The sequence below is a fragment of the Oryctolagus cuniculus genome, chromosome 15 (genome assembly GCF_051225735.1).
Source record: "Oryctolagus cuniculus isolate XC-2025 breed Fujian yellow rabbit chromosome 15, ASM5122573v1, whole genome shotgun sequence".
NCBI lineage: Eukaryota > Metazoa > Chordata > Mammalia > Lagomorpha > Leporidae > Oryctolagus > Oryctolagus cuniculus.
The window spans coordinates 32,411,735-32,432,981 of NC_142881.1; the positions used below are offsets into that span (position 1 = coordinate 32,411,735).

Below are 21,247 nucleotides of genomic sequence, written 5' to 3' on the forward strand. Positions count from 1 at the left end.
TATCTATTTGAAAGGCAGAGTTAGAGAGGGGGAGAGACAGAGAGAAAGGTGTTCCATCCTCTGTTTCACTCTCCAGATGGCCGCAATGGCTGGAGCTGCACCAATCTGAAGCTAGGAGCCAGGTGCTTCCTCCTGGTCTCCCACATGGGTTCAGGGGCCCAAGGATTTGGGCCATCCTCCACTGTTCTCCCAGGCCACAGCAGAGAGCTGGATCAGAAGAAGAGCAGCCGGGACCAGAACTGACACCCATATGAGATTGCCGGCACTTCAGGCCAGGGCCTTAACCCGCTGTACCACAGCGCTGGCCCCTCTGTGAGGTTTTAGAAATTGGTGTTTGTAATATCTTGAGATATTTGTAATTTTAGAGTTAACTGCAGGGGCTGGTGCTGTGCCGTAGCAGGTAAAGCTGCCGCCTGCTGTGCTGGCATCCCACATGGGCGCCGGTTCAAGTCCCAGCTGCTCCACTTCCGATCCAGCTCTCTGCTATGGCCTGGGAAGGCAGTAGAAGATGGCCCAAGTCGTTGGGCCCCTGCATCCGCGTGGGAAGACTTGGAGGAAGCTCTTGGCTCCTGGCTTCGGATTGGTACAGCTCCAGTTCTTGTGGCCAGTTGGGGAGTGAACCAGTGAATGGAAGACCTCTCTCTCTCTTTCTGCCTCTCCTCTCTCTGTGTAACTCTGATTTTCAAATAAATACATAAATAATTTTTTTAAAGTTAATTGCATATCTGCCAAGGTCTAATGTAATTTTTTGGGGAGGGTCTTATTCTAGGACTGGGTATTATACATAACTCTTTTGAGCAAGGATAGGTTTTAGTTATAAATATGAGTAATTTCCCTCCTGAATTTAATTTATGAGCAGCATCAGTTATTTGGCATAGCACAATATTAAGCTTGGAAGTTTTACTATTTATTTATTTTTAAAGAACCCTTGAATAATGAAAATAGCAGAAAAGAGCTAAACTGAAGAACCAAGGCTGCATGTATTTTTTGATTGGTAGATTTGACTGAACTGAAGTTCACATTTGTGAGGAAAACCAAGAAACCTTGGAAAGATAAAAAAAGAAAACAAATCCAGAGAAGAGGGTCTTTTTTGTTTTTTTAAAATGTGACTTTGGGACTGGCTTCCTTTTTTCCCCTTTTTTTTTTAAGATTTATTTGAAAGGTGTCAGAGAGGGAGAGGCAGGGATAGAAAGAGTTTTTTTTTTTTCCCCCTGGAGAGAAATCTTTCATCTTGTGGTTCACTCCCCAAATGGCTGCAAGAGCTGGGGCTGGGCCAGACTGAAGCCAGGAGCCAGGAGTTTTTTCTTGGTCTCACATGGAAGCAGGGGCCCGAGCACTTGGTTCATCTGCTGCTGCTTTCTGAGGCACATTAATTAACAGGGAGTTGGATCGGAAGTGGAGCAGCAGGACTTGAACTGGCGGCCATATGGCATCCGGCATCACAGGCAGTAGTTGCTGCACTGCAACACCAGCCCCTAGAGTCCAATTTCTTAGATTAAAAAATTCTAAACATCTCCACTCTCAGGTCTGCCTGAACTAATTTGAAGCTACTTACAGCAACTTGACCTAAATTAAATTGGTGAACTATTTAGAGATGAAAACTCTTTTTTTTTTTTTTTCCAACAGGCAGAGTGGACAGTGAGAGAGAGAGAAAGGTCTTCCTTTTTCCGTTGGTTCACCCCCCATTGGCCGCTGCGGCCGGCGCACTGCAGTGATCCGAAGCCAGGAGTCAGGTGCTTCTCCTGGTCTCCCATGCAAGTGCAGGGCCCAAGCACTTGGGCCATCCTCCACTGCACTCCCGGACCACAGCAGAGAGCTGGACTGGAAGAGGAGCAACCGGGACAGAATCTGACGCCCCGACCAGGACTAGAACCCGGTGTGTGGGCGCCGCAGGCAGAGGATTAGCCTAGTGAGCTGCGGTGCCGGCCAGAGATGAAAAAACTCTTAACTGCTTACTTTTTTAACCTAAATTTTTGGAAACATAACCTAAGATTTTACCCTGTGGAATGACAATGTATTGTTCTGTCAGAAAGGCTAATTATACAGTGGCACCTCCAGAAGTTCATGGGAAATGGAATTAAAAGACAACTTTATTTTGGTGCAAAAATTTTTGAAAGCCATGCATATGAGAAACATTTTTCTTATCATATGCATTTTCCATGACTTTTTTGAGGATTTCTTATACTTTCTCAGGTTATCAGTAATGGCGGTTTGCTGACTAATTTACTTACTTGGTAATTTTTATCATTTTGGATGTCACAAGAATTGATATTGGTACAGTGGGTTAAGTGCTGCCTGCTATACCTGCACTCCTTATTGGAGTGCTGGTTCAAATCCTAGCTGCTCTACTTTTTTTTTTTTTTTTTTTTGGTAAAGATTTATTTATTTGAAAGTCAGAGTTACAGAGAGGCAGAGGCAGAGACAGAGAGAAAGAGAGAGTCTTCCATCTGCTGGTTCACTCCCCAAATGGCCTCAATGGCCAGAGCTGCGCCGATCTGAAGCCAGGAGCTTCCTTCAGGTCTCCCACGTGGGTGCAGGGCTCAAGCACTTGGGCCATAGCAGAGAACTGGATTGGAAGTGGAGCAGCCAGGTCTTGAACCAGCGCCCATGTGGGATCTGGCACTGCAGGTGGCAGCTTTATCCGCTACGCCACAGCGCCGGCCCCGCTGCTCCATTTCTGATACAGCTCCCTGCTAATGCACACGGGAAGGCAGCAGAGGATAGCCCAAGTACTTGGATCCCTGCCACCCATATGGGAGATTAGATGGAGTTCTGGCTCCTTGCTTTGGTCTGGCCCAGCCTTAGCCATTGTGGCCATTTGGGGAATAAACCAGTGGATGGAAGATATCTCTCTATCTCTCTCCCCATCCCTCAATCTCTTAACTTCCTTTCAAATAAATACATCTTTTTAAAAATTGGCATTGATTCTGTTGTTGAACCTCCTTTAATTTTTCTCTCCAAAGCTGATAGAAAATGAGATGGAAGTTTCTTGTATTAGGAAAGTAACACTGAAATTCCCTATTTATTTGGAGAAAGTCATAGAGGATTCTTCACTGACAATATAATCTCCCTCTTACCGTTTATCTAAAAGCTATTTTCCCTCAAAAAAGTAAAGTCCAAGATTCATGAGCCTCTGTTTTCTTTTTTATTTATTTATTTATTTATTTATTTATTTTTGACAGGCAGAGTGGACAGTGAGAGAGAGAGACAGAGAGAAAGGTCTTCCTTTGCCGTTGGTTCACCCTCCAATGGCCGCCGCGGCCGGCGCGCTGCGGTCGGTGCACCGCGCTGATCCGATGGCAGGAGCCAGGAGCCAGGTGCTTTTCCTGGTCTTCCATGGGGTGCAGGGCCCAAGCACCTGGGCCATCCTCCACTGCACTCCCTGGCCACAGCAGAGAGCTGGCCTGGAAGAGGGGCAACCGGGACAGAATCCGGCGCCCTGACCGGGACTAGAACCCGGTGTGCCGGTGCCGCTAGGCGGAGGATTAGCCTAGTGAGCCGCAGCGCTGGCCGAGCCTCTGTTTTCTAACAGGCTTTAAACAACGTGAGTCTCAGGAAATTAAAACTAGAGCACTTCTATATATGATAAGATTGGGTTCTGAAAGATTACTTCTATACCCATTTGTTCCCATTTCCAAAGGAATGCATGTTATCCAAGAGACAGCTTCTGCTTCTGCTCTGGCGTGTGACTTACTCATCATATCTGCACAAGTTCACATATTGAACATTCTTAAGAGCTTCTATCCTTTTATCCAGAAGTACTCAGTATTCTGTGAACCTAACCATAAGTGTAGAGGTGTCTTAACTGCCATAACCAAGTGTCCACCCCACTACAAGATTTTAAACAGTAGCCAAAGACTACAACACAAAATATGATACAAGATCATTAACTGCTAAATGTATGGTACAGACAATAACGGCTCAAAGAATTTAAAAGTAGGGGCTGGTGTTTGTGACTTAGCAGGTTAAGCCACCACCTGCCACACTGACATCTCATATGTTTGGCAGTTCAGATCCCGGCTGCTCCACTTTCAATCCAGCTCTCTGCTAATGGCTTGGGAAAGCAGCAAAAGGTGGCCCAAATGATTGGGCTCCTGCCATCCATGTGGGAGATACCGATGAAGCTCCTGGCTCCTGGCTTTGGCATGGTTCAGCCTTGACTGTTGCAGCCATCTGGGAGTGAACCAACAGATGGAAGATCTGTCTATCGCAGTCTCTGTCTTTCTCTCCCTCTCTCTCTGTAACACTGCCTTAAAAATAAATAGCTTTTTAAAAAAATATTTATTTATTTATTTGAAAGGCAGTTACAGAGGCAGAGAGAGAGAGGTCTTCTATCCACTGGTTCACTCCTCCAGTGGCTGCAACAACTGGAGCTGCGCCAATCTGAAGCCAGTAGCCTGGAGCCTCTTCTAGGTCTCCTGCACAGGTGCAGAAGCCCAAGGACTTGGACCATCCTCGACTGCTTTCCCAGGCCATAGCAGAGAGCTAGATTGGAAGTGGAGCAGCCAGGACTTGAACCAGTGCCTATATGGGATATTGGCACCACAGGTGACAGCTTTACCTGCTATACGACAGCACTGGCCCCTAAATAAATTAAAAAAAAAAAAAAAAGAAATTAGAAACAGGAGAGAACCTTTCACCCTTATACAAGAGTTGAGATTTGAGCTAGATCCTAAAGATGAGAAGGATTTGAATGTACAGGAACAGAGCAGGAGCAACAATGCAAGAACCTGATGACTTATAATGAGGAACAGCATTGCCAACTTAAGGAACACTTCAAGATGAATTGCAAGGATCAGCTGGCTCTGGCAGCCAGACCAACCTTAAGGAGCACCAAGTGCAGATGTTTCAGATGTGGTTCAAGAGCCACAAGGTTATATACTCTCAGAAGCCCCAGCCGTCAGTTCCTTGATTAGTTGGGTGGCCAGTACTAGAAATGGTGCCCAGTTGGCCCGAAGGCCTGTTCCCAGTCCTGTGTCCTGGGAGCTCAGGTATCAGCAACCTCCCTTCACCCAGCTCCCTAGGGTTCTTCGCAGCAGTGGTGCCCACCTTGTTCAGCCCCAGCTGGATGTGCCTCATTCCCGACTGCACTGAGCTCCTCTCACTCCTGGATACCTGCAAGGGAAACTTGGTCTCCCATGACATTTGGGTAGAAGACAAGAATAAGAACAGATCAGAGGCAAGCACTGTAGCACAGTGGGTTAAGGCACAGGTTAAGGCCCACCTTGGGACACCTACATCTTATATCAGACTGCCTGGGATGAAGTCCCACCTCCACTTCAAATCTAGCTTTCTGCTTGCTAACATGCCTGGGAGGTAGCAGATGGCCCAAGTACTTGGGCCCCTGCCACCCACCTGGGAGATCAGGACAGAATTCCTGGCTCTTGGCTTTGGCCTGGCCCAGACCTAGCTGTTGGCAGCCATTTGGGGAGTGAACCAGTGAATGCATGATCTCTGTCCTCTCTCTGTCATTGTGCCTTTCAAATAAATAAATACATAAATCTGAAAAAAAAAAAAAAGGATATTGTTCCTTGAAACCTTGTGGTATTACTTACCAACTTTGAACTGTATTAAAAAAACCTGCCAATTTGGGCCCTTGGGGCCTGTTTCTGCCTTCTCTTTTATGTACAACTTGCATGATACCAATTTCAGTTTGGTATGTAGAAAGAGGGAAGAATTTACTAGTTTTTTGTTTGATGCTTATATGTATTACTCACCTAACAGCTTTCCAGTAAGTGATACATTTAAAGACAGGTTTCCAAAGCCTTCTAGTATGGGAGAAGCAGTAAGAGAGTATGTAGTTTGCTCACAGTGGCAAGGCAGGCTAAGACAACTTTAAATATAGCTCCTGTTTTGATAGATGTGGCCAAGGTTGTGGTTCTTAGAGAACAATCAAGTTCAGCAATTCTCTAGGGAGGAAACTTAGTTTTGTGGATATGCAGTTTTGTTAGGAGTCAGCCAAAAGCTACATCTGCAGGATGCAGACCTTTTTTCACTGCCTTAAATTGTGCAGAGTCATGGGTTCAGCGTGCCTCAAAAGTACTTGCATTCCATTTTTCTGTAATTGATTTTTCAGCTGTGGATTCTGTTTTCAGTCTTTATCAAGCATATCACCTTACATGTAGAGTTCATCTAGTGGTATGAGTAGTAATTGTGGCTCTAAGTAGATGATAAAAATGATTCTCTTTGAGAGGTCTTATCTCTGTCGTTCTTTGGGGGTACTTGTCTTGGGCCTGTGCTATCCCTGTGTGCCCACCTACTCATCTCCTGGTTCTGGCCATCTCTGCAAAAAAACTCTTATGATGAGAAAATTATCCTTTAAAATATTTTGATTTTCTGTGATATTATATCAAGTTGTGAGATTTTGACCAAAACTACCTCTGATGCCTTCATGCCTCCTCTTCATCACTACCCACAAAAGGTAAAAATCATCCAGAATTTTATGGTAAATACATCTTTACTTCTCTTATAGTTTTACCACTTCATCAAATATCTCCAAACACTAGTCCTATCTATTTTTAAAATTTGATGTAGATATTGTCACCTAGTATGTAGTTGTCTGAGTGTTTGTGTCTTATTTTTGCTCATTATTTGTGAACTTCAGTTATGATGTACATATAATTGGAGCCTTTCTACTTTATCACTGTATAACATTCCATTGTAAATACTGCGGTTTGAAAATCCATTCTGGGACTGGCCCTGTGGCATAGTGGGTTAGGCTGCTGCCTGTAGTGCCAGTATCCTGTATAGGTCCCGGTTCATTTCCCAGCTGCTCCATTTCTGATTCAGCTCCCTGCCAATGTGCCTAGGAAAGCAGCAGAGGATGGCCCAGGTTCTGCTGTCCACCTGGGAGACCCGAGTGAGCTCCCGGCTCCTGACTTCAGCCTTGTCTAACCCTGACCATTATGGTTATTTGGGGAGTGAACCAACAGATGGAGGATTTTTCTCTCTGTCTCTCCTCTCTCTCTCTCTCTCTCTGTGACTCTGCCTTGTCGCTCCCCCATTTGCGGAGGAACAACACTAGACCCTGCGCTGTTCTTTTGTCTGCTTGGCCCTTCCTGGGTTTGCTGCTGGTCCTTCCCGGGTTGGCTGCCGACCCCTCCACCTCCGTGGAGGGGCAGCTCCCCCTGCCACTTTCCCCACTTCCGCGGAGGAGCAGCACACCGCCGGCCGGCTCTCTCGGGGGCTGCTCAGATGTTATCCGGATGTTCCTGGTGCACGTTGTCTCTCTCCTCCTTTATAGTCCTCTTCCACCAATCCCAACTCTGCTACCGAGCACGCTGCTCTCCTCCAATCAGGAGCAAGATCAGCTCCTGCAGCTCATCAGTCAAATTGGCGAGAGGCAGCTGTGTAGAAGTTGTTTACTCCTCTCCCAGCGCCATATTGTGGGAAAGCAGATGCATAGAATAAGTCTTAATTCCAGTAACTTAGTCTAGTCCGAGTTGCTCCCCACACTGCCTTTCAAATAAATAAATCTTTTTTTAAAAAGAAAAAAAATCCATTTTGCTTTCAATTTCAGCTGCTTAGAAAATAACTTTGGAGTAAACATTTCTAAGTATATTTTTATTTTTAATTGACATAATAATTATATATATTTATGGGGTACAATGTGAGATTTCAATATATGTATGCAATGTGTAATGATCAGGTCAGGGTAGGGTAGTTGTCACATCTATCACCGTCAGCGTTTCTTATGCCTTCGTTAGGAAGATTCAAAATCCTATTAGCTATTTTGAAATCTTCAATTAATTATTGTCAACCACGGCTATAGAACACTGTAAGTTACTCCTGTAATCTAACTGTACCCCTGTACCTGTTAACCATCTTCTCTCCTCATTCCCCTCCCCCAGGCCCTTCCTGGGCTTGGTAGCCCCTATTTTCTTCTCTACTTCTATGAGATCAAATTTTAGCTTACACCAATGAGTGAGAACATGTGGTATTTGTTTTTCTGTGCCTGACATAATGTCCTCAAGTTCCATCCAAGTTGCTGCAAATGGCAGAATTTCTTTACTTTTAGCCATTCTGGTAAATAATAGTGTATCATGGTTGTTTTAATTTGCATTTTCTTGGTGTCTACTAATATTGAGCATTTTTTAATTGAGTACATTGGCCATTTAGCTATCTTTTTTTTTTTTTTCTTAAGATTTACTTATTTATTTGGAAGGCAGGGTTACAAAGAGGCAGAGTCAGAAGGGAGAGACAGAGGAGGTCTTCCATCTCGTGGTTCACTCCCCAAATGGCAACAATGGCTGGAGCTGGGCCAATCTGAAGCCAAGAGCCAGGAGCTTCCTCCAGGTCTCCCATGTGGGTGCAGGGGCCCAAGAAGTTGGACCATCTTCTGCTGCTGTCCCAGGCCAAAGCAGAGAGCTGGATTGGAAGTAGAGCAGCCAGGTCTTGAGCCAGCGCTCATATAGGATACTAGCATTGCAGGCGTGGCTTTACCCATTAAGCCACAATGCTGGCTCCAAGCTATCCTTTTTAAAATGATATTTTATTGATATTTCATGCCCATTTTTTTTTTTTTTTTTTTGACAGGTAGAGTGGACAATGAGAGAGAGAGACAGAGAGAAAGGTCTTCCTTTTCCATTGGTTCACCCTCCAATGGCCGTCGTGGCCGGCGCGCTGCAGCCGGCGCACCACGCTGATCCGAAGGCAGGAGCCAGGTGCTTCTCCTGGTCTCCCATGGGGTGCAGGGCCCAAGCACCTGGACCATCCTCCACTGCACTCCCTGGCCACAGCAGAGAGCTGGCCTGGAAGAGGGGCAACCGGGACAGAATCCGGCGCCCCAACCGGGACTAGAACCCGGTGTGCCGGCGCCGCAGGTGGAGGATTAGCCTAGTGAGCCGCGGCGCCGGCCCTCTTTTCATTTTTTTTAAAGATTTATTTTATTTACTTGACATTTAGAGTTACAGAGAGAGATAGAAACAGAGAGAGGTCTTCTATCCGCTGGTTCACTCCTCAGATGGCCGCAACAGCTGGAGCTGCGCCGATCTGAAGCCAGGAGCCAGGAGCTTCTTCCATGTCTCCCAATCATGCCCATTTTTCTTTGTTGATCCCCCCTCCTTTATTTGTGGAAATTCTTAATGATTCCGGATATGAGCTCTTTTTGGATTATGTATATTATAGATGTATTTTTCCATCTGTAGTTAATGATGTCTTGATGAACACAATTTCTTTTTTTTTTTTTTTTTTAAGATTTTATTTATTTGAAAGACAAAGTGACAGAGAGGGTGAGACAGAGAGAAATCCATCTATCCTTTGGTTCATCCCCCAAATGGCTGTAATGGCTGGGACTGGGTCTGGAGGAAGCCAGGAACCTGTAACTCTATCCAGGTCTCCCACATGGAGCCCAAGGACTTGAGTCACTTTTTGTTGCCTTACAGAGAGAGAGGGGAGAGACAGAGATTTTCCATCTGCTGGTTCACTCCCCAAATGGCCACAACAACCAGGGCTGGGCTAGGCCAAAGCCAGGAGCTTGGAGCTTCATCTGGGTCTTATTTAAAATTAATTTTTCCGAGCCAGCATTGCAGCATAGTGGGTAAAGCTGCTGGCATTCCATATGAGTTCTGATTTGAGTCCGGCTGCTTTATTTCTGATCTAGCTCCCTGCTGATGGCCTAGGAAACGTAGTGGAAGATGGCCCAAGTGTTTGGACCCCTTCTACCCATGTGGGAGACCTAGAAGAAGCTCCTGGTGCCTGACTTTGGCCTGGCTCCTGGCTTTGGCCTGGCTTAATGCTGGCTGTTGCAGCTAATGAATCAGTGGATGGGAGATCGATCGATCTCTCACTCTCTCAAATAAATAAATAAATCTTTGAGAAAAATTATTTTCCCAGCCTGAGTTCAAGAATCTATTCTTCTATGTTATCTTCTAGAGATTTCCTATTTTGATATTCATCTTAAGATCTACAGTTTACCTGGAATTGATCCTTGTTTATGGTGTGAGATGTGTCAATTTTTGTTTTTTTCTCCTGTCATATCTAAGTGTCCCAGCACTATTTATTAAGAAGGTCATCCATATTCCACTAATTTGCACTGAACTTGGTAAAAGAAAGTGGAGGGGGGGGCCAGCGCTGTGGTAGAGTGGGTTAAGCTACTGTCTGCAACATTGGCATCTCATATGGCTGCTTTTTTGGGTCCTGGCTGCTCCACTTCTGATTCAGTTCCTTGCTAATCTGCCTGGGAAAACAGTGGAAGATGACCCAAATGCTTTGGCCCCTGCATCCATATGGGAGACCCAGATGAAGCTCCAGGTTCCTGGCTTCGGCCTCAGCTGTTGTGGCCATTTGGGGAAAGAACCAGCAAATGGAAGAGCTCTCTCTCTTTTTGTAATTTGCCTTTCAAATAAAGAAATCTTTAAAAAAGTGGAAGGAAGGAAATAATAAAGAGAAGAAATTAGTGAAATAAACAATAAGCACATAAAAGAGGGTCAACAAAGCTGAAAGTTGGAATCTTGACAAAGCTAATAAAATTGCTAACCCCCTAATAATAGTCATGCTTTTAAAAAAGAGAGAAAACAAATTACCTGCATTAGAAACGAAGAGGAGGCCATCACCCTGGAACCTGGAGACATAAAAAAATAAGAGGATATTACAAACAAGTTTGTACTAATAATGTTTAAAAATGTTTGTGAAATAGCAAAAAATATAGAAGCACACAACTTATCAAAGTTAACAGAAAAAAAAAAAAACAAAACCAGAAGATGTGAGCATTTGGCTCAGCGATTAAGAAGCTGCGTGGGATGCTTGCATCACATATCTGATTGCCTGGTTCGGGGCCAGCCACTGTGCTTCTAATCTAGCCTCTAGCTAATGTGCACCCTGGGAGGCAGCAGGTGTTACCTCGAGTACCTGGTCTTTGCCACCCATATGGGAGATCTGGATTGAATTCTGCATCCTTGACTCCAGCCTGGTGAAGCCCTGGCTGTTGCAGGCATTTGGGGAGTAAACCAACAGTTGGAAGATTTCTGTCTCTGTCTCTTTGCCTTTCAAATAAACATCAATAAATGAAGTTGACAATTAAAAAAATTTGCTTTATCCTGATAACCTGTGAAATTGAGATTCTTTTCATTATTTAAGTCTGTTCTGTGAATTACTGATTATATTCTTAGACTAATTTTCTGGTGAATATCTTTTTCTTTTTAAGATTTATTTATTTGAAAGTAAGTCAGGGAGAGACGGAGAGAAAGATATTCCATCCTGTGCTTCACTCCTCAGATGGCCACAACAGCCTGCAATTGTCCAGGCCGAAAGCCAGGAAGCTTCCTCCAGATCTTCATCCAGATCTTACAAGTGGGTGGCAGGGACCCACAAACACTTGGACCATCTTCTTCTGTTTTTTTCCCAGGCCGTTAGCAGGGAGCTGGATCAGAAGTGGAGCAGGTGGGACACAAACTGGTGCCTGTATGGGATGTCTGCATTGTAGACAGTAGCTTTACCCACTATGTCACAATTCTGGCTTTTCTTAATAATTTTAGGCTTACTGATAAATTCTGAATACTAATCCTTTGTTAGTTATATTCACGACAAATGTCTTTTTCTGGTCTATGACTTTATTATTACTTTTAAAGCCGTAAAATAATTTATCAGTTTATGTTTACATGAATAAAAGCTAAAGAAAATACAAAAGAGCACAGTGAATGTTTTTCTCCCACTCCTGTTCCTCTTTCATCCAGTTCCTCTTCAGACCCATTGTGACTTCGTTTTTTAAAAACTTCATTTATAATGTCATTTGTTACACATAAGTTTTACATTTTAAAGCAGTTAAATTTATTAGTCTTTGTTGATTGTGCTTTTTATGTTTTATGAAGCCTCTGCCATATTAATTATTCTGCGCTACTCTTTTCTAAAGTTTTCAAAGTTTGGCTTTCATATTTAGACCTTTATTTTGTCTAATTGGAATTTATTTTCTGTGTATGATGTGAGGTAGGGATCATTCCTCCTCATACTGTAAAACTAACTGTCCGGGTGCTTTCATTCTGGGATTCTTTTATCCAATGGAACTTTCAGTGGTGATGGGAGTCTGCTCTTGAGCTTTCTCTATGGGTTGGCCGATACAGTTAACTAGTCCAGCTTTTTATTCTGTTTTGTTCCTGCTTGCAGATGAGCGCTCAGAGTCCTCACAAGTACGGCCTTTCAGGCCCCATAATGTGCCCTGTGTCCTCTAACTCGTCTGGAATTTGTGTAGGCTGTGCCGGGGCAGGGAAAGGAGAGTTCCTTTGTCACAACAAGTAAGAAGGAAGCTTTTTTCCTGTCTCTTCGGTTTCCCAATGCCTCATCAGAAGCTTTCAGCATTTATGTAAGAAACTTACTTATTTTTCTTGAATTTGAGCAAACTTAGAATTTGTTTTCAAAATGAAATAGACTAGGGAGTTGTTTTTCTTAAATATTTTTGTTCCTTTAGTCCTAGAAATCTCTTTAGTTCTTAAAAATGTTTCTTGATACTCTTAGCTTCGTACTCTTATGGGGGTATTGTGTATTCTTTGGAAAGGGGTTAGTGGACTTTGTGATACAGGATAACTTGGGGGGAAAAATGATGTGCTCTTTTTCATCTCTTATCTTCCACTTTCCTTCCTTTTTTTTTTTTTTTTTTTTTTTTTTCCTTTAAGCCATTTCTGTTTCAGAGATTCCCCAATCACAAAAGTTGAGGAAGGGCCGGCGGAGGGGAAAGAAGGTGGCATATCATGGACATGGGGAGGGAGGGAAGAGAAGCAGGGGAGGTAGCAGACAGTTTTCATGTTACTTGTGTGTGAGGACTTCCACAGTATCTTTCTTCTTGTATTTCTTGTAACTAGCTAGGGACAGCCTTAAACTTTATTCCTTTCCATTCACAAGATTTTAGGAGAGAGCAGTTTCTGGAGGGATGGCCAGATGGCCAGATGGGAGGGATTCTGTGGGGAAGCTGCTAGGGGCCTTGCGCTTCCAGCTCCATTCTCACTTGTGTGTTTGACTACATTTAATACTAGAAGGGTCAACCATGATAGAAGTATTTTTTGTTTGTTTGTTTTTGTTTTTGACAGGCAGAGTTAGAGAGAGAGTCAGAGAGAAAGGTCGTCCTTTTCCATTGGTTCACCCCCCAAATGGCTGCTATGGCCAGCGCGCTATGCCGATCCAAAGCCAGGGGCCAGGTGCCTCCTCCTGGTCTCCCATGCGGGTGCAGGGCCCAAGCACCTGGGCCATCCTCCACTGCACTCCCTGGCCACAGCAGAGAGCTGGACTGGAAGAGGAGCAACCGGGACAGAATCAGACGCCCCAACCGGGACTAGAACCCGGTGTGCTGGCGCTGCAGGTGGAGGATTAGCCAAGTGAGCTGCGGCGCCGGCCTCAAAATTTAAAAGGATGTGAGTTCTGTACAATTATTAGACTCAATAAATTAGATGATTGTTTTTGGTGCTAGCACATTTCATGATTTTCTAACCCTCTCAGTAAAGTAGTGATTTCTCACTGGCAGTGATTTTAAGCAGTAGTTTAATATTGACTCTTGTTTCTTGACTAAAATAAGTTAGCATTTTTTAAAATTATTTATTTTATTTTATTTTATTTTTTTGGTTTTTGACAGGCAGAGTGGACAGTGAGAGAGAGAGGCAAAGAGAAAGGTCTTCCTTTTTGCCGTTGGTTCACCCTCCAGTGGCCACCGTGGCCGGCGTGCTGCAGCCAGCGCACCACGCTGATCCGAAGGCAGGAGCCAGGTGCTTCTCCTGGTCTCCCATGGGGTGCAGGGCCCAAGCACTTGGGCCATCCTCCACTGCACTCCCTGGCCACAGCAGAGAGCTGGCCTGGAAGAGGGGCAACCAGGACAGAATCCGGCGCCCCGACCGGGACTAGAACCCGGTGTGCTGGCGCCGCTAGGTGGAGGTTTAGCCTAGTGAGCCGCGGCGCCGGCCGTCAGTAGTCTTAAGATGAAGCTGTTTCTGATTTTAATCTGCTTATATCATAATCATTGGTATCTTTATGTTCACCAAGGAAAAAATACCTTATCCTAATATGTAAAAAGGTTAAGGAGACAAATTTTTTTTTAAGAGATTTTATTTATTTATTTGAGAGGTAGAGTTACAGACAGTGAGACAGAGAAAAGGGTCTTCCATCCGCTGGTTCACTCCCCAGTTGGCCACAATGGCTGGAGCTGAGGTGGTCCGAAGCCAGGAGCCAGGAGCTTCCTCCAGGTCTTCCATGTGGGTACAGAGTTGGACCACCTTCTACTGCTTTCCCAGGCCATAACAGAGAGTTGCACTGTAAGAGGAGCAGCCGAGACTTGAACAGGTGCCCATATGGGATGTGGGCGCCATAGGCAGAGGATTAACCTACTGCGTCACAGCGCTGACTCCAGTTATATATGTTTTAAATAACACAATAAGTATTTCCAAATAATGCTTAAAGTTTCAGGATAGGATACTAACATAATACATTGTAAAAAATAACTACCAACTGTCTTATCACTGACCAAAATTCTAAAGTGTAGGATAATTTCTCTAAAACAGCAAAAGATATACACTAGGCCGGCGCTGGGCTCACTTGGCTAATGCTCCGCCTGTGGCGCCGGCACCCCAGGTTCTAGTCCCGGTTGGGGCGTTGGATTCTGTCCTGGTTGCTCCTCTTCCAGTCCAGCTCTCTGCTGTGGCCCAGGAGTGCAGTGGAGGATGGCCCAAGTGCTTGGGCCCTGCACCTGCATGGGAGACCAGGAGGAAGCACCTGGCTTCGGATCGGCGCAGCGCACCGGCCGCAGTGCGCCGGCAGTAGTGGCCATTTGGGGGGTGAACCAATGGAAAAGGAAGACCTTTCTTTCTGTCTTTCTCTCTCACTGTCTAACTCTGCCTGTCAAAAAAAAAATATATACACTAAAAACTTTGTATTTTGGAGACAATATTGAAATGTTTATGAATGAAATAATGATACCTGAGAATTGCTCTGAAACATCCAGGGGTGGATTGGAAGAGCGCGTGGGAGAAACATGAAACTCGACGCACCATGAATTAGTCATCGTGAAATGAATATAGGGAAGAATTGTTTCCTCTATTGTTGTTAATATTTGAATTTTTATATCAAAAAGCTAAGAGATGAACAGTTTCCATATTGGCAGTGTTGTCATAAAATTGTTATGTTTTATGTAAAATAGAGATCTTAGTCATCGTAGCTCTAAAGTTAATGAAAAATTTTAGTAACCACAAACTCCTTCGGTCCTTAGCTTACCTGCTGGGCATTACTCATACACTGAGACAGCACCAATCTCATTTTACCAAACCAAATAATTGCCCAAACAGCATCTAAATTCAATCAGGAAGACTTAATACAGAGAGATTCTTTAAGAGCCACAATAGGACAGGTTAGTTGATCCATCAGTAATTATGAGAGTTTTAAAAATTTTATTTATGTATGTATTTGAAAGGCAGAATGAGAGAAAGAGAGAGAGAGATCAACCTGTCTTCCATTTTTTGGTTCACTCCCCAAATGGCCGCAATGGCTGGGCTGGCCAGGCCAAAGCCAGGAGCCTAAAGCTTCTTCCAGATCTCCTACATAGGTGCACAGGCCCAAGCACTTGGGCCATACTCCTCTGCTTTCCCAGGCACATTTACAGGGAACTGGATCAGAAGTGGCATAGCTGGGACTCGATCCAGTGCCCAAATGAGATGCTGGTATCGCAGGCAGCAGCTTTACTATGACACAGTGCCGGCCCCTGTATGTTTCTTTATAAGTACTTTCTTCACTGCATTCAAATTGCTCAAAACCTTGGAAGGTTACAACCTACTGCCAAAACCAACTCCAGAGTCACAGTCAGCATTACTGAGAGCCTTCAAGGTCACCTCGTGCAGCACCTGAAAGTCAGCAACTCCTGAAGTGAAGTGAGTCCCTTCATCAGTGTTCCTCTTCCACTAGCCAGTACTTTACTGTTTCCTTGTTGCACTGCACAGTAGAGGTGGTTTTAAATAATTCTTTCTAAGATTTATTTATTTATTTTTAAAAGAGAAAAGCAGAGAGAGAGAGAAAGAGAGAGAGAGAAAGATCTTCCACCCTCTGGTTCACTCCCCAGATGGCCACAACAGCTGGCCTGGGCCTGGATGAAGCCAGGCTCTCCACATGGGGTAGGAGCCCAAGCACTTGGGCCATCATCCACTGCTTTTCCCAGGCCATTCACAGGGAGCTGGCTGGAAGTGAAGCAGCTAGAACTCTAACGGTGCCCATATGGGATGCCAGGCAGCAGCTTTACTCACTATGCCACAAGGCCAGCCCCAGTTGCTGGTTTCAGGTATCTCATATTTTCAAAAGCAGACCGTAAGACTGAAGTGGTCTTAAATTTTTTCCTATCTGCTCCTATTATAAAATGCTTTTAAGCACCTAAAATGTCAGACATAAGAGTAAGTAATGGAGAAAAAGTCCCCAAAATAGTAAGTATCAAAATAATTAAATAACTCAGGACTATAAAGGTAATTAATAAAGGCTGTGACCTGTGACGTCAGCATCCCATTTGGGTGCTGGTTCACGTCCCAGATGTTCCACTTTGATCCAGCTCCCTGCTAATATGCCTGGGAAAGCAGCAGAAAACGGCCCAGGTGCTTGGGTCCTTGCTACCTACCTGGGTGTGGGAGACCTAGATGGAATTCCAGTCCCACCCACTGCAGCCATTTGGGGAGTGAACCAGCGGATGGAGGCTCTCTCGCTCTCTCTCTCTCTCTCTCTCTCTAACTCTGCCTTTCAACTAAATAAATAAATCTTTAAAAAAGAGATAATTTTGGGGAGCAGGCATTTGGCACAATGGTTAAGAACGCTGTTGAGGACACCCTCAACTCATCTAAATGCCTGGGTCTAAATTCTGGCTCTTTTTCCAATTCCAGTGTCTTGCCATATGCACACTTTGAGGCAGCAGGTGATGGTTTAAGTAGTGGGGTCTCTGCCATCATGTGGGAGACCAGGATTGAGTTCTAGGCTGTTGTCTGTGGCCTGGCCCATTCATGGCTGTTTCAGGCATTTGGGGAGTAGACCAGCACAGGGAAAATCTCTGTCTTTTAGACAAAAATAAATAAAATTTTAAAAAGATTGGGCCGGCGCCGCGGCTCACTAGGCTAATCCTCCGCCTAGCGGCGCCGGCACACCGGGTTCTAGTCCCGGTCGGGGCGCCGGATTCTGTCCCGGTTGCCCCTCTTCCAGGCCAGCCCTCTGCTGTGGCCAGGGAGTGCAGTGGAGGATGGCCCAGGTGCTTGGGCCCTGCACCCCATGGGAGACCAGGAAAAGCACCTGGCTCCTGGCTCCTGCCATCGGATCAGCGCGGTGCGCCGGCCGCAGCGCGCCGGCCGCGGCGGCCATTGGAGGGTGAACCAACGGCAAAGGAAGACCTTTCTCTCTGTCTCTCTCTCTCACTGTCCACTCTGCCTGTCAAAAAAAAAAAAAAAAAAAAAAAAAGATAATTACTTCCTCATTATAAAATACTGAATTAATAATTTTCTATACTTATTTTCCAATTGGAGACAAACATTTTAAGTTCTCTTTCTTTAGTTACTTTTTGGCTTGAGGCCATACAGTCATAGTTTCAATTCTTCATGTCATTTCTTATAATGTTAGATTAAAACAAAAGGAGGCTAGGAGTCCAACCAAAGATTTGGGCTCTTGGTTAAAATGATGTAAAACTTTTCAGGGAAGTAAGCTTGTGCCTTGTTTTTGTTATACTGTTACTAAAATTATCCATGTAGTGTTGGCAAAGTGTGTTGCTGATTAATTATACGTAGTATTTAGAGATGTCATTTTTTTTTTTTTTCTGGAGTAGATTTTTTTTTTTTTTTTTTTTGACAGGCAGAGTGGACAGTGAGGGAGAGAGAGAGAGACATAGAGAAAGGTCTTCCTTTGCTGTTGGTTCACCCTCCAACGGCCACCGTGGGCGGCACGCTGCGGCCGGCTGATCCAAAGGCAGGAGCCAGGTGCTTCTCCTGGTCTCCCATAGGGTGCAGGGCCCAAGCACTTGGGCCATCCTCCACTGCACTCCTGGGCCATAGCAGAGAGCTGGCCTGGAAGAGGACAAACCGGGACAGAATCCGGCGCCCCGATCAGGACTAGAACCCGGTATGCTGGCGCCGCTAGGTGGAGGATTAGCCTAGTGAGCCGCGGCGCTGGCCCGGGAATAGAGCTTTGATACCTAGGGAGTAGTGGCAACTTTTTTTTTTTTTTTTGAAGATTTAATTTATTTTGAGAGGTAAAGTGACAGACAGGGAGAGGGAAAGACAGAGAGAAAGGTCTTCCATCTGCCGGTTCACTCCCCAAATGGCTGTAACAGCTGGAGCTGAGCTGATCTGAAGCCAGGAGCCAGTAACTTCTTCTGGGTGTCTCATGTGGGTGCAGGGGCCTAAGAACTTGGGCCATCTTCTACTGCTTTCCCAGGCTATAGCAGAGAGCTGGATTGGAAGAGGAACAGTTGGGACTAGAACCACATGGGATGCCGGCACCATAGGCAGAGGCTTAACCTGCGCCACAGTGCTGGCCCAGTGGCAACTTTTAAGTTGTGATTGTTTTTATTGTGGGAGTGTTTATATGAGTTAGGTGTAATTCAACTTTGGCTGAGATGTGATAGCTTGTTCTTTCTGGCTTGTTATAGCTACTCATCCTTTATGTAATAGATGACTATATAATAAAGCATAGAATAAGCCATTAGAGTTAATTGATGATGGACACAAACAATGATGTATCTACTTTAGAGATGGAATAATACAGTTTTTTTTTTCTTTTTTTAAATGACACATCACTCCTTTATTACTCTGATCTGGAAAAAGGATTCCGTACAGTTATGCTCAGAATGAGCACTGGGCACACGTGGCAGGGCCGAGCAACTGGAAAACATGATTCAGAATCAGACAGCGAAAGTCACACTTGGACATGATCAAGAGGCATCTCACTGCCACAAAACAGGCAGGGGAGGGATCCTAAGACGCAGCAGGAGGCACTCCCACCCCTTAGAGGCCAGGCTCATCCCATACTGTGTGAGGAATGGCTGATTCTCTGGTGACCACACTGGGGACTATCTGAACCGCCACTAGGAACCCAGAAGGGCTTTTGTCTAGTATCCGTTTCTCTCTCTCTCTCTCTCTCTCTCTCTCTCACACACACACACACACACACACACACAGTTTTGTAAAAGTAAATGCATCACAAACTTACTTCGGGCTTGATCCCAACCTCTGGAGCCAGCTCCTCTGGGGTGAGGGGGGCAGCGGCGGTGGTGTTTTTAAATCCCCATGCAGGGTCGGCGCCGCGGCTCACTAGGCTAATCCTCCGCCTAGCGGCGCCGGCACACCGGGTTCTAGTCCCGGTCGGGGCGCCGGATTCTGTCCCGGTTGCCCCTCTTCCAGGCCAGCCCTCTGCTGTGGCTAGGGAGTGCAGTGGAGGATGGCCCAGGTGCTTGGGCCCTGCACCCCATGGGAGACCAGGAAAAGCACCTGGCTCCTGGCTCCTGCCATCGGATCAGCGTGGTGCGCCGGCCGCAGCGCGCCGGCCGCGGCGGCCATTGGAGGGTGAACCAACGGCAAAGGAAGACCTTTCTCTCTGTCTCTCTCTCTCACTGTCCACTCTGCCTGTCAAAAAAAAAAAAAAAAAAAAAAAATCCCCATGCAGTTACATTCACCTCCACTGAATGACTAGAGCCCCTGGGGCAGTGAGCTGACTGTGGAAGCCACAGGACTGGCTCCTGGGAACACGGGAGACTCTCCTGCCTCTCCTCATTTTTTTTCTTTTTTTTATATTTATTTATATATTTGTCAATCTTCTGTCCACTGATTCACTCCCCAAATAGCCACAACAGCTGGAGCTGGGCTGGGCTAATCCAAAGCCAGTAGCCAGGAACTCCATCCTGGTCACAGGGGTGGCAGGGGCCCAAGCACTTGGCCATCTTCCGCTGCCTTCCCATGTGCATTAGCAGGGAGGTGGATTGGCAGTAGGGCTGCTGGGACTCCAACTAGCACTCACATGGGATTCTAGAGTTGCAGGTGGTGGGTTAACATATGGGCCACAATGCTGCCCCCATCCCTCACCCCCGCTCTCCTCATTGGTCAGGCCTTTGCATGGCTCCTCTTTCTCCCTACTCCAGTAGGCCCTTAGTAAATAGAGCACTTATCACGTATGGGCATTTGGACCTCTCAACTCTCTTGGAGAGAGGACCCTTCCCTCTGCTTGGACTGACAGCCCGTACCCCAGGGGTGTTGTCCTAACTAGATTGTGTGAAGAGAGTGGTGCAAGAGACAAAATAGCTGAAAGAAAAGCAGGAGCCACCAGTCCCCCCCCCCGCAGCTACAACCTAAGGTGCCTACGAGGTGGTCAGTGTGACATGTGCAGGGGACAGGTGCAGAGGGATGGGCAGGCAGGGAGGGTGGTCCTGGGGGTTGTGGTCCGCCTGCTTGCCTTCACTTCTTGGCCTTGCCCTGGGCAGCCACAGCTTCCATGGCTTTGTGCACGGTCTCTTCATCCCCCAGGAACTGCATGGGCTTGATGGGCTTCAAGTTCTTGTCCAGTTCATAGACAGTGGGGATACCAGTCGGCAGGTTCAGCTCCATGATGGCCTCTTCAGAGAGACTGCAGATGCTTGACAGTGTCCGGCAGGGTGCTGCCTGGGTTGTGATCTGTACCCATCTTCCCTCCTTGACGTGGGCATGATGTCTTCATTCCAGAAGGGTAGAGCTCTGGCTAGCGTGTCCTTCGGACTCCAAGGAGGACAGCTGATCCGCAGTGAGGTCTGCACAGCTCTGCCCTTAGTGATGCTGCTCTGGAGGAGATGGTCAGATTCCTCGGGAGGCAGAGGGATATCACAGGAGTGCCTCCCGATCTTTACCGCGCTTGGCGACAGGTTGTTTTATTGAGGCCAGCCAGATCCTCATAGAGCCATTCGTTGGGACAGCAAGCCCTGACTGGCAGCCACATCTGGTCCTTGGCATTCAGTATGGTCCAGAGAGTCTGTATCACTCTTTTCTGCGCTGTGATGAAGCAGAAGTGAAAATAATGGCTTGCATGTTCGAGCACTTGCCCACTACCCTTTGCTTCCTCATGGCCTGTGGGGCTCAGGTCAGTTTTGTAGCAGCATTGAAGTGATTCTTTAGATTCCAGGTGCTCTTGCTGTGTAGGGTCAGCACCAGCTTGTAGGTGCCCAAGGCTCTGTGCTGGGGATGCGGTGCCATCCAGAAAATCACTCACTCCCCAAATGCCCACAACAGACAGCATTGGGCCAGGCTGAAGTCAGGAACCTAGAACTCAGTCTGGGTCTCCCTGTGGGTGTCAGGGACCCAAG

The 21,247-nt window shown here is 46.0% G+C and overlaps 1 protein-coding gene across 5 annotated transcripts in view; it reads left to right on the top strand.

Moving 5' to 3' along the window:
• Positions 1-21,247, top strand: part of ARHGAP19 (Rho GTPase activating protein 19) — a 72,539-nt gene that overhangs the window by 7,985 nt on the left and 43,307 nt on the right. Inside the window, exon 2 of one of the 5 annotated variants that reach the window (XM_008270293.5) lies at positions 12,100-12,295. The exons of 3 other annotated variants lie outside the window; for them this stretch is intronic. In XM_008270293.5, the coding sequence (XP_008268515.3) occupies positions 12,267-12,295 (29 nt within the window). In that variant the 5' untranslated portion in view covers positions 12,100-12,266. Of the gene's footprint in view, positions 1-12,099; positions 12,296-21,247 lie in introns of those variants that run through there. One more of the 5 variants, XM_089314628.1, reaches the window with a different exon arrangement.